Genomic DNA, 13,643 nt, shown 5'->3' on the forward strand with positions numbered 1-13,643 from the left:
ACTACTACTTTTGAACCGTTCAGGAGCATAGTAAAACTTTACAAATCATAATAATAAGTATTGTATAATGTGTAGCAGTTATTAATATTGCTATTGTAAATACATAATGGTTTAAATTAAGGTTTAAATATAATAAAAACACTTTGTACAAAAAGTTTTATTTATTGAAAACCTTTCTTTATATGTTTTGAGATGTCTTTACATATAAAAACGTTTTCCAATCAAACATACAGTAATCCTCACATACAGTTTATCGAAAGTCATAATTAAGTACTATACATTTTTATAACAAAGGCTTAATTTAGGGCTCCCACACATAACTGCGAATTCGGGAGCCCTTATATACGTACACGCACCAGTCCACCCCACACACACGCAATGCACACAGCCCACACGAACCAGCGATTTGGCCACGACATCGCGAGATCACTAGCAACTGTCTGTAAGCGGCCAAACCGCTCGTTGGCGCGGACGCATATAAATCGAGCCTAAGACATTGACGTTCATGATATAAAAAAAAAAAAAAAAAAAAAAAAACTTTAAAACAACAAAACCATAGACTGTAATAATAATAATTAATCAGATATGCCACCGCTCACAGTTATTTTACCCCTAAACTACAATAAATACCTTATACCGTTAACATTATGGTCTCGGGTAAAATAAGTGAACAGTACACCAGGCCACCGACCCCTCACTCAATTATTGCAGATGCTACTACTACAGCGAGTAAATTTACTATTCCGATATGTTTCCGTAATGGTAATGCTTTGGCTATTAGCCGATATAAGCCGATTCTAGTGGCCTGCATTACATTAGGGTCAGTCACATCGCAACGTGACATGTCGATGCAATAGGCTGCATTTTGTGAATTGACCCCAAAAGTCGACCAACGCGGCAAGCGACCGCGACCGACAAGAATTCAAATAAAATGACACTTTATGACATTACTTCGTTGCCCTACGCCACTAAGCAGCGACGGCATAGGTCGCTAGACCAATGTGAAATAACAATGTCGGTAATGAAACCTATAGCCTAGGACTTACGTCATAAAGTGTTAAGTGGCATTGGATTTTTGTCGGTCGCGGTCGCTTGCGGCAAAGATCAAAAAGTCACCTTCCATTGCGTAAATAGTATTGTAAATAGTATTGCATGGTTTGCCAATTTTTTAAAAATACTTTTTTACCTGATTCGATAATAGTACTGCGGTTGATCTTCTTCTGGAGGAGTATTAAATTATTATAGATCTCAGACATTATAAAAATAAGCATTTTTGCATCATACTTACGACGTAATCCATCATACCAGGAAAACTAAAAATGATTATAGAAATAGGAAATCTATATTTACAAGCGACGAAAGATATCATATACCTATTAGAGATGTGCCGACTAGTCGGTAAAGTCGACTATTGTGCCACTTTTGTAGTCGGCGACTAGTCGGCGAATAGCCGGCAAAAAGCGCCTTTTTACTTTTTTGCTGTTATTGAATTTTGCATTAATATTTTGCATTTGCAATTAATATAATTAAAGAAAAACCTTGATTATTATTTATAATATTGTATTCAGATCTTACTCATATAGGTGTTACGCATTTTAAAATTAAATGAAGTGTTTCTGAAATTACTTGCTAGAAAATAAATTATTTTTGTAAATATAATTTTAACAACAAATTAATATGTGTTATTAAATCGAGATTTCATGTACATAAAATATTTAATGAAAACCATCAACTGTATCATAGCTAAACAAAATAAAGTACGCGAAGTATTCGACACGTTTGCAGGCGGCGGCGTGTGCGACGCGAAACAGCAGTAAAAAAGCATTACGAAAACTTCCGAAACCATGATCGGCTTGGCCGACTAGTCGGCGATTAGTCGGCTTCTTTGTCGGCCAAACTCATGATCGGCACATCTCTAATACCTATACTTACTTCTGATTTATAATCACTATTATGCATTTTAAAACAGAGATTTTTATGAAGTATGTGAAGATTTTCCATGTAATATTATCTTCTATGAATGTATGGAACTTTGAGCTTATTATTGCTATTGAGCAACCATTTTACGTGTTTTGTATAAAAACAATATTCGCCAAATGCCTGATTTTCCATCGAACTTGTCGATAATAACTAATAAGCAACAGTCAATCATTTTGAAGCTCTTTATTATTATTAAAGACATTTTACAGTTATATTCCTCTAGAATAAACATCATTACAAAATTCATTTCTAAATCTCTAACCAATTCTCAACAGACCTCCATTTATTTAACCATCAATAGGGGCTAACTCTAACAGCTACAAGTATACACATAGTTGTCTTGTTACCTAAATTCTGAGCAAGTTTTTTTTTTGTATTGTAGTTTAGCAAAATGTATCTAGCTTAAGTGAAAATCATTTAATTTAAGTTAAGTACCTAATCATTTAATATCACTGAGTGCAGCCGTTAAGCTGGTCGCACATTTGTCAGCATCGTACGCGCCGTACGCTTTGCACGCACCACATGGTGTATACGAAATGCGACGCGGACGGTGCGGGTGAATGTGCGAGGTTTTACATGATTAATTGATTACATACAACGATTTCTAAAATGCGGCGGGATCGGCGCGTGCGGCGCGTATTTTGCTGACAAATATGCGATCAGCTTTAGGAACATACAGGGCATATTACGTCACAAAAAATGACGATTATTTTAACATGTATTATCACATTTGGTATGATTCTCCCTCCCTTTAGCTGTAACGTAATAGAAATAGACTCACCCTCCTCCTCGGCCGGCAGCGGACCAACGGTGCCGAAGAATCTCTTGTCCAACAGCTGCAATAACTGCAGAGCGCTCTCATGTACCGGCGCTCGAGGACAGCCAGTACACATGAGTGTGACGTTGATGATTGCTGTGTAGTGGTCGCATGGATACTCCCTGGGGGGTTAAATGAGTTGTTATTGCTGATGAGAATTTATTACTTAATAACAAAAAATATGGACTTTGGATAATGCCTATTTGGGAGACTTCGTTAACTACGTAGACGTTCAGTAGTTTAGAGCTTGAATTTGACTCGATGGTTGTGGGTACTATTACCGCGTTGAAAAAATGTTGTGTCAAAGTTTGGATAGGACAATGCAGGCTCTTTAACTAATGACCTAATCGGATGTTGTTAAAAGTTGGTTTAGCGTGATCTCTCGACAGTCTTGTCCGTAATCACTCATTCGTTCCACTAAATTATGAGAGTAAAGGAAAAGAGTGTAATAATAATTGTTTATTTTCTCACCACAATTTACATTAATTACATAATAAACTTTACAATATCAGGATGTTAAGGGAGACTGGTGCCTAAACTGGGCGTGAGCCTGTATTTCAGGACACCAAGCCTCAATCCCAAAAACTTGAGACTTGAGAGGTGTGCAGGGAAACCCGGATTAAACGCTTTTTATGAAAGAAAGAGAGACTGGCAGAGAAACACGTGCACGCCTAAATTTTTTCCGTCTAGCCGAGGTTTAGCAACGCGTGATAAGGAACTTCGTTCCAATATAGAGTTTACACAGTCACGGTTTCAGTACGGTTACCACAGTACTTACTAATTATATACTACGCCCACACTTGGACACTGTACAATTGCTAGCCTGGTATGGGAGGCATAAAACATGGAAACGTCAATATGTCAGTCTAACGAGGGTGTAAAATTAGAAATAGACGCGTCCTTTAAAAAACGCTCAAAGAAAAGCCATGTAAACTGTCTCACGATAAAAGTGGGGCGACATATCGTTTCAAATGACAGGTTAAATGCGGACATCGTTAAAAATAATAGCATCGTTTAGATTTGAAATGTCTTGATAAAAGAGCGATTGTTGTACGAAAGTATATTGATGTTTTAAAATCTTTAGGGTCACTCGAAATTCGAGTTTTTCGAAAAATTCGTTCCAATCCAAAAGAAAGGGTTATGATTTTAGTTGTCTATAAGTGTGTGTTAATTAATCATATATTTGACCTTTTAGTCGTAACTTTGTAAAATTTTATTACGTCATTTGTGCGGTTTCATGGTTTCTCAACTTTTTAAAGTAGGAAAATAGCTTTTGAAATAAATGTAAGGGGCTTCTGAGATTTCTAAACAATTTAATAGTTGTTATGCAAGCAAAGTTTATCGTGAATGTTGTTCATTATTCTCTATCATCATCATCAGCCTGTTGCTGCTGCGTAGGCGTTTCCCAATGAACTCTATAATAGTTTACTTATGAGTTACAGTCAATATTCGTTCGCGTACAAGAAAAGCATAATAAATCTTAATATATATATTTCTTGTGTGCGTGTGTATGTGACTGAACTCCTCCTAAACGACTGGACCAATTTTGATGAAATTTTTTGTGTGTGTTCGTGGAGATTCGAGAATGGTTTAGATTTACAGTTTGGTCTACTGGAAAATGTTTTATTTATAAGGAGTTGTTGATTTTGGAATGTTTTACATTAGATCCGGCGGACGGTGCTATCATCGCATTCAATATTATTCTATTTCAATTTTAGTTTGTCCTGACAGATGGTGCTACGATTAATTTGAAAAAAATTTTGTTATTCAATTCATGTGCTGATTAAAATATTAAATAAATAACACATAGGCTACAATTTTAACCGACTTTCAAAATGGGGGAGACGTTATGTTCGTTTTCTTATATTCAACGATTACTCCGCCGTTTGTTAACCGATTTTCAAAATTTTTCTTTTGGTATATAGGGTATCATCCCAATTTGGTATTATATTCAGAAAAGTGGTGATCTGATGAAGGATCCATAAGTAATCGAGGGAACTCCTCAAAACTTATAGGGAAACATATGGTGACTTCGGTTTCGTGAGAAGTATTCTAAGCATATGCTACCAACAAGTAAGATTTTGCACCGAGATATACCTGGTATACCGTGGTTCGGAAGGTGCTGAGAGAATTCCTGATTCTTTATAGATACAAGTTTGGGAGTTTCGGCGTTGTTTTAAGAACAGAAAGCATATGCTACTATGCAAATTACATTCTTTATCATCATCATCATCATCATCACTACCATATTATACCATTTCATAGTCTTTTAGATCGAGACTCGAGTTTGTCAAGCGATAATTAAAAAAAATCTATATCTACCTAATATTATAAACCTGAAGAGTATGTTTGCTTGAACGCGTCAATCTCAGAAACTACAGGTCCGATTTAAAAACTTATCTCAGTGTTAGATAGATCATTTATCGAGTAAGACTCATCATTTATCGAGAAGGTTATATTATATTATTACTCTAAGACTAATACGACAGAAGAAACTCAGGAAAATGTGGGAAAAACGGGGGAAATATTTTTTATGGGAAAATGTACCTACGGATTCTGTAAAATTTCTAATTTACGCGGGCGAAGCCGCGCGGGACATCTAGTAATAATATAATAATGTATTGGTAATTTTAAATCTTAACTTTTAATTCACCGGAAACAAACTGGTGACAGAAACGGAATAATTTAAAACGATACATCGGTAGTCGCCAGTCGGTACCATAGTAACAGAATTCCTGTTCGAAATGTTTTTAACCTTTTTTGGAATAGTTTAGTTTTTAGGGTTCCGTGCCCAAAGGGTAAAAACGGGACCCTATCAGTAAAACTTCGATGTCTGTCTGTCTCCAGGCTCTTGTATCTCAAGAACCACAATAGCTAGACTTCTGAAATTTTCACAGAATGTGTATATCTGTTGCCGCTATAATAACAAATACTTAAAACAAAAAAAAAAACAAAACAAAATTTATGGGGGGCTCCCATACAAGAAACGTAATTTTTTTGGCCATTTTTGCTCGTAAATCGTAATCAATAATGGCAATAGCTAGCTGAAACTTGCACAAAATCCTTAATTATATTTGTACTTTAATAAATTAAAATAAATATTTACAAAAAACAGATTTTATGCCTATTTTCGCTCCCTAAGGGTACAGAACCCTTCGTGCGCGAGTTTGACACGCACTTGGCCGATTTTTTATAATTTTAAATGTGACAGATTCTTTAGGTGACTTTTATATGGAAAATATTGTTAATTGTGTATGAGACTGTGTTGAGAAAAGAGTAAAATAAATGCTATACAGAGTCGAAGTGTTTAAATGAGTTATTTAGAGTCTACTTACGCGAGTGAAAAATTTTGTATTTATTCCTTTTGACGAAAAATTTTGACCAGATATAGTTTATATGGTAAAGGAGTGCATCGAGCTAATATTATTTTAAAATTATGCTTTTATCATACATTTTTTTAACAGATAAAAGATTACGCACACTACAACACACACTAGGAAAGATGACAGATTTTTGAGTGACAAGCCTATACATACGAATTATACTCTTTTATTTATGGTTGAAGTCTGTTAACAACAAGTTGACAAATTGAAAATGGATTATAGTTTTTTTATTGAATCTTAGATACTATTGGACAATGCTTACACGGTCAGTCTGAGATCAGCTGAGCCCCAGAGACAAGAGTTGAAAAAATATATGATAAAGTCAATATTTTTTTACAATATATACCTGTACCTACCTAGTATCATAGAGGAATAAATACTAGTATTAGTAAAGAGCTGAGCTATTTTGCCGAATCCCGATTTGTGTTTGTGAAGAAAGTAAGAGGTATTTCTCGTCACGAGTTCCTATATGAAAACTGAGAGAGTATAATTTTATTATAGATTTTGATTTTGATAGAGATGGGAGTCACATATCGTATTATTAGAGAAACAAAAAAATATGAAATAAATAGAACAAAAATAAAGATAATAAAGATTGTTATTAATTAATTAATGAAATCGCCTAAGGGTCAATTTATACTAGCGCAGAGTCGAAGCGCATCGAAGCGAATTCCCAAAAAAATATAGGAAATTCAACTTTATATCTAAAGCGCTAAGGCACTTTATTACTTCTGAGAATTAAAAAACGAATCAACGCTGATTGGCCTCGCAGAGTAATGTATCCGTTACGCTCTGGGGTTAAGGTTGAATTTTCTGTGTTTAGTTTTTGGAAATTCGCTTCGCTCCGACTCTTCGCTATTATATATAGACCCTTAAGAGAGACTTACTATAATAAACATAGAACAATCATAAGAACTGGCGAAAAACTGGTATTGTCTCTTGTCTCACTCAAACTTGTTAGGAATTGAAAATAAATAAAAAGAAGATAAGTAGAATAAATTCTTATTTCGAGGAATATACTTTTGATGAGTTTGAGAAATGTACTCGAATATGCTCGTAATGTTAAATGTAGACCTATCCAAAATTTAAAAGATGTATTTACTTACCTATTAGTTACGGAAGGGAGAATGAACGAAACAGAGATAAGGTTTCCACAAATAAATCTCCCGAAATTTTCCGGTTATTTACAATGAGTGGCAACAATTCTTGTTTCTCGTATCGTTGATCCCTAATAACAAACTGTCATTAAGTGCAGTACAGACATTGCACTGTTTAAAGCAGTCTTTCCCAAAGTGGGCGATAACACCCCCTTTTGTGGGCTGAACGTCTAAAGGGGGACGGTGTGGGATCCAGAAAAAAAATGGGGGCGTTGTGTAGAGGCTTCGGGGGTGCTTTATTTTATCTGGATGCATTTTAAATTGAAACAATGGGTGCTCTTAAACATAATTTGTTCTCAAAGTGGACAAAATAAGTTTGGATACTTCTGATTTAAAGGGACGCGTGCGTACAGCTGGACGAAGCAGAACAATTATTACTGAGGAACTTATCGACAGAGGATAATTATGAGGAAGGGTAGAAAATACTTACGAAACGATTTACGAATTATGAACAGAATAGTATAGAAATACTGAAAGGGTTATTTGAGCAGAAGAGTTTATTCACATAAACGTCAAACGTAATACTTACGAAACGATTTACGAATTATGAACAGAATAGTATAGAAATACTGAAAGGGTTATTTGAGCAGAAGAGTTTATTCACATAAACGTCAAACGTAATAAAGACTTTGTTAGATACAACAAGAGCTCGTTAAAGTCACTACAAAAGTATTCTATGTCCTTTTCCGGGACTCAAAGTATCTCCATACCCAGCAAAATCGATTAAGCAGTTTGGGCTTGAGGACGTAACATACAGACACATTATCGCATTTTTAATATTAGTGTATTGCACTAACCTGGCACTAAATATAGTGGCTAGCGCCATGAAGCAGCCGTCTGCGACTCGTGGAGGGCCGGTGAAGCACTTGTCCACCGTCCAGTCCAGAAGCGGGCCGATGTCGGGATTGCAGTCCAACAGGTGGACTATCGTCTCGCGAGCCAGCTCGTAGACCTATATTGAACGGTTTGATGAGTATTCATAGGCAGTTGACAAACCTACGTCGTATGGTCGAATTATGTCAACTTAATGTAAGTCGTCATCCGTCGGCTGAGACAGCTTGGACAAAACGCGACCAAAATAAGTAGTTCCGCCGACCGCCACCTGCCTATGAATCAATCAACTTCTCTGATAGTACCGTACTATCAGAGAAATTGAATCATAGGCAGAAGGCGGACCTGTAAGGTAATTTGATCGGGTTATAGTCCAGAAGGTGGTTTTGTCAGGTCAATGTTGTTAGTGATATAGCCCGACCGAATTAAGTAGGTCCGAAATCTATCAATCAACCAATTTCTCTAAAAGTACAAATAAATCTCCTCCTTCTTAAAGGTTAAAAAAAAACTGATAAAATGTGGATGAACAAGCTTTTGGCCCCATCATTGCGACGATACGATCTAAGAAAATATGTTCTTTCGAAAGCTCTCTGATTTAACAACTAAGGGTGGGTTACACCAACTTACTTTAAACATAAACGTTGTCATCCTACAAAAACGTAATTTTTGATAATTCTCCTTAACCAGCAGCGCCCCCGCCCACGTTCATTTAAAGCCTTGTCGGCCAGCTGCCATCTGTCAAATTCTGCGGTCAAAGTTAAAGTTAGCCTTAACTATAACCATAACTTGGACCATAGCTGTAACTATAACCACGCCTCTGGTGCAACCCACCCTAAGACGGTATCTAACTTTGGTTATTTCGGTGACATTTGTCGAATACGATCTGCTTACATAAGCCAGGATGAAAAGTATTGATTTACATTAACACAGCCAATAAATTAAGTATTCAATTATTAGATTTTTAATTAAATTATTTACTTTTTGTAACAAATGTATCATAACCGGAAACCTTAATTAATATTGTCTGTTTCAAGATAAATTGACGTGTTCAAAAATAATGTTATAATATTATATTTGTTGTCCAAATAGTGAATTAATTATTAATAATAATTCATGAATTATTGAAATATGTACTTCTCATAAGAATTTCAACTTAAATAACAAAACAATAAGACAAAACCATTGTTACCATTATACATCATTTTATTATAAGACTATTATTGTAATAATAGTCATTTATATTCATCTTTATATTGAGCAAAGCGGGTCATAACAGTAGGTAACGCATGTAATGCTGAATTATCGTCTATTAAGTATGAAATTATTATTTATTATTATTATTGTGCTTAATTCACAAAATAAAATCACTATTCATATCTTCACTCACCTTATCATTGGTAGAGGACAGCATTTCACTTAGCCACGGGTACAAGGCACCGTCTTCGGCCAATCCGTTCGGCGCGAAGCACGGACCGCAGCAAGCCAATGCACTCATAGCCTGTAAGGTTTCATTGGTTACTAGACGTTCCGCGCGGCTTCGTCGCGTAAATATACGTGGGAGAGCCATGCTTCGGCACGAATGGGCCGGCTCGACCGGAAAAATACTACGTTCTCACAGAAAACCGGCGTGAAACAGCGCTTGCGCTGTGTTTCGCCGAGTGAGGCTTAATTCCCTTCCCTATCCTCCCCTATTCCCTTCCCTTCCCTTCCCATCCCTACCCTTCCCTATTACCCTATTCCCTCTTAAAAGGCCGGCAACGCACCTGCAGCTCTTCTGATGCTGCGAGTGTCCATGGGCGACGGAAGTTGCTTTCCATCAGGTGACCCGTTTGCTCGTTTGCCCCCTTCTTTCATATAAAAAATTTAGGAATTTCACGGAAACCGTACATTTTTCCCACAAAAAATAGTCTATGTCCCTTCACGTGGTCCTCTCTATATCTGTGCTAAATAACAATATAAAAAATTGATCTAACACTGAAATAATTTTTCAAATAAGACCAGTAGCTCCTGAGATTAGCGAGCTCAAACAAACGAACAAACTCTTCAGCTTTATAATATTAGTGTAGATAATATACAGAGAAGAAAATTCTTATTGTGCTTTCTATGAGTTAGTATGCTTTGAACCTCAGCCAATCTTGTCCCATCGTCTATGTATATGAAGAGGACTCACTTCTTATGATCAAAGAGCAAACATTTTTTAATGGGTTTTTCAAGCAAGTGAGTTTAGAATCCTTATTTGCTTAAAGAAGTACGTTCGGACTGAGCAGTATTTAACGTACCACGTTTACCATTACAATTGATAGCTAACTATCTATTTTTACCGGCGATTTCATTTACCATTGAAATGGATAGCTAAATATTTATCCATTTAAGAACTCCCTAGACGGTAATTCAGCATTACATGCATTTACGTGACAGTAATAATTGTTGCATGACATGCCGATGGCGAAACGATCATGCGTGCATGTAATGCACATATTGCAGGACGAAAAATTAAAAAAACTTGTCAATCAATGTATAGCACGTCGTTTGCATGTCATTAGCATCAAACACTAAAATAAACGATCATGCGTGCACGTAATGCATGCAATGCTGAATTACCGTGTAGAGAGTGCTTTAACCGCTCTACTTACCTTCAACGCAGCCAGGTTCAGTCTATCGTCGATCTCCGGCGGTGGCTGCGGCTGCGGAACTAGCGAACCGAGATGCGCCACAAGCGGGCCGCACCAGCCGGCGAACAGTGAGAACAGACCCTTGCATAGCTCCCGCTTGATGAGGCCGTTGTACATTTCCGCTGTACAGGAAGGAAGATTTATAAGCCGATAGCAATATTTAATACTAGCCCTTGCCCGCGACTCCGTCCGCGTGGACATTACAGCGCGCGGTGGGAATGCCGGTATAAATTAATGTAGTCTACATTACTGCAAAGTTTCCTCAAAATCCATCTAATAAACAAAATTTGTGTCAAATTTCAAAGTTTCCTAAAACTCCATTCCACCTCCCCTCCATTATCCCCTCTTAAAATCAAACTATTAAAAAAAACAATCCTTATAAATATTAAATTTCCATGATCCTATAATTTTATTATTGTTCTATGGTTATATGGTTCCATTCGGTCTATCTGATAATGTCTTGAATCTACGACTTGCGAGTCAAGAGCTAACGAGTCAAGAGCCGAACTCTAGACCAGTGGTAATCAACCTTTTTTTTTATACCACAAATACGTTTTTTGGATGAATTTCAAAATGCTTTAACTTCCTCGCGGGCCACTGAAGACGTCCCGGCAGGCCACAGGTTGAGTATAGCTGCTCTAGACCATTATACCACAGAGGTAATATCATCATTATACTCACGTGGAAAACTCTTAATCAGTTCCGTGACGAACTCCGCGAAAGTCAGTCTCTGTTCTCTCGCGGCCGGAGCGTCCTTTTCCGCTTCCACATCCAGCGACTGCCGCACGCCATCCAGATATTCCGTCAGGTTGGAATGAAGACTGCCGTTCTCTAAAGTGAATGAGCTGTAACAAATATATACATATTTTGAGTCTGACAAATATTGAGTGCGAGTTTTTGTTATCTCCCACCGTATGCAGTAATCTAACGACGTATGGCATGGCATAATATTAATTTTTTGCCACTTGGGACGGTATTTTGATCCATATAAATTAAAGTATATAATTCCACCATGACAAAACTTGCAAAGTCATTAATTTTGTTAATAACTTTCGTTTTAGTTACGGTTTGCGATAGTTCAGTAAAATAATTTTGACGTTCTATTTAGATGTAAAATAAGCGCGTTCCAACAAGCTGACAAACAAACTCTTCGTCGCCATAATATTAGTATACACTATACAGTATACATGCCTGGTAGCGAAAGTCTTCCTCTGCGCTATAACAAGCAGCATCTTGTTAAGATGTAGTCTGAGAGCGTCGCGTCGCCGGCGCCGCCGCATATTCTCCTGTTTGCGATCCACCGCCTCGCGTAATAGCGGCACTAGCTCTTCGAATAGATCCCTGCAACAATGTGATATTGGTAATGAAGGTCTTCTATTTGAAGTATTACTCGTGAAACCTAGTTGCAAAATAATATAGCAAAGCTTTAGAAAGCTTCATGAACCTTAACTTTAAAAAAATCACTCTCTGAAATTCAGCTACTTTTTTAATAAAAGCTTTATGTTGCACTACTCACGAACGAATTTTCTATAAATAAAAGTAGAAATTAAGTTTTAAGTAATTCAAAACGCCTTACTACGAGATAACACTGAGTTGAATCGATATAATGGATGGTGACTTTAAGGCCGCTCCGCCGAATCTTGATTCGTCAGATGACGACTAAACGACAAAGACGACTTGACTTAAAAGTCATCTTTTGCCAGAAGTGAGAAAAGGATGAAGCAAGTTCACTCAGTAGTGTGCGTATACGTACTTCAATGCGTCCGGGTTGATGTGCCCACATGCGGACACCGCCGCGTCCCTCACTTCGGGTACTTCACACCTCGCCAGCGGAACCGCGAGCTTGTGTAGCGAGCCCGGCGCCGCCTGAGGCGACCGCGATTCGCCGCCGCTGCGTTCACTCAGCGAATCCGGTGATGAACTGTAATATATAATATTATTAATCGATAAATTACTACATACGTTCTCAAACTACTATTTCTTATGACAAGCGTCATAGTTTTAACCATGGTAATATTGGTCAAGGCGGGAGCAAATAAAATGGAGCTAGCAAGTATACTGTTTAGAAACACAGCTTTTAATTAGCCTTCTTTCTTACACATTATGTAAAATCAGCGAAACTGACGAATACTTTCTGAGCTTCTCAAATTAAGGAGTGATAATATATTTGATAATTATTTTTAAAGTTAAAAATGTTGTATATCACTATAACAAAAGTTTGTAAACATAGGAAAAGTAAATTACATCACAAACACAAAACAAAAGAAAGCAGTTGTAAATGTTCAAAAGTTTACAATCACATAATACACAAAAATGGTACTGTATAATAATATTATGTATTGTGTAAACTCTAATACTCTACTCATTCTAACTTAGCCTAGCTGTATAAATATGTTGTGCAAACCTAATTTTCCTTATAATGAATTAAAGGTAATTTTATCTTTATTATAATAAGTTTCTTAATAGTCTATTATATATCTAAAGGCATGTTTGAAAAGCATAAATCATATTATATTTAACTTTCAATTAAATACTTATTTACTTCTAAAAAGTGCATAACAATATAATTTCATTCCAGCAGATTTTTTTTAGATAATATTATGTGAAAGATAAGTCATGCTAATAAACTCACATCATTTAATGGTTGTAATGATGGAAGTTGAAATTAACTAAATCCAAATAAAAGATGAAACAAGACCCTAAAACTAAAGAAGATGAAAGATCAATCTTAATCCAATGAGTTTCTAAAATACTAGAGTAGCAATGTCTTACAAAAGATTCTCAGAAATGCGTAACCACTTTT

At 36.5% G+C, this 13,643-nt stretch overlaps 1 protein-coding gene across 11 annotated transcripts in view; it reads right to left on the reverse strand.

Moving 5' to 3' along the window:
- LOC121738511 (protein furry) overlaps positions 1-13,643 on the reverse strand; it is a 125,129-nt gene that overhangs the window by 92,606 nt on the left and 18,880 nt on the right. For all 11 annotated transcript variants that reach the window (XM_042130618.1, XM_042130617.1, XM_042130616.1 and 8 more), the window contains 7 exons: positions 12,594-12,761; positions 12,032-12,181; positions 11,522-11,685; positions 10,802-10,962; positions 9,556-9,666; positions 8,135-8,289; positions 2,762-2,919 (listed from right to left, as the gene is read on the reverse strand). In XM_042130618.1, the coding sequence (XP_041986552.1) occupies positions 2,762-2,919; positions 8,135-8,289; positions 9,556-9,666; positions 10,802-10,962; positions 11,522-11,685; positions 12,032-12,181; positions 12,594-12,761 (1,067 nt within the window). The remainder of the gene's footprint in view (positions 1-2,761; positions 2,920-8,134; positions 8,290-9,555; positions 9,667-10,801; positions 10,963-11,521; positions 11,686-12,031; positions 12,182-12,593; positions 12,762-13,643) is intronic.

The sequence above is a fragment of the Aricia agestis genome, chromosome Z (assembly GCF_905147365.1).
Source record: "Aricia agestis chromosome Z, ilAriAges1.1, whole genome shotgun sequence".
NCBI lineage: Eukaryota > Metazoa > Arthropoda > Insecta > Lepidoptera > Lycaenidae > Aricia > Aricia agestis.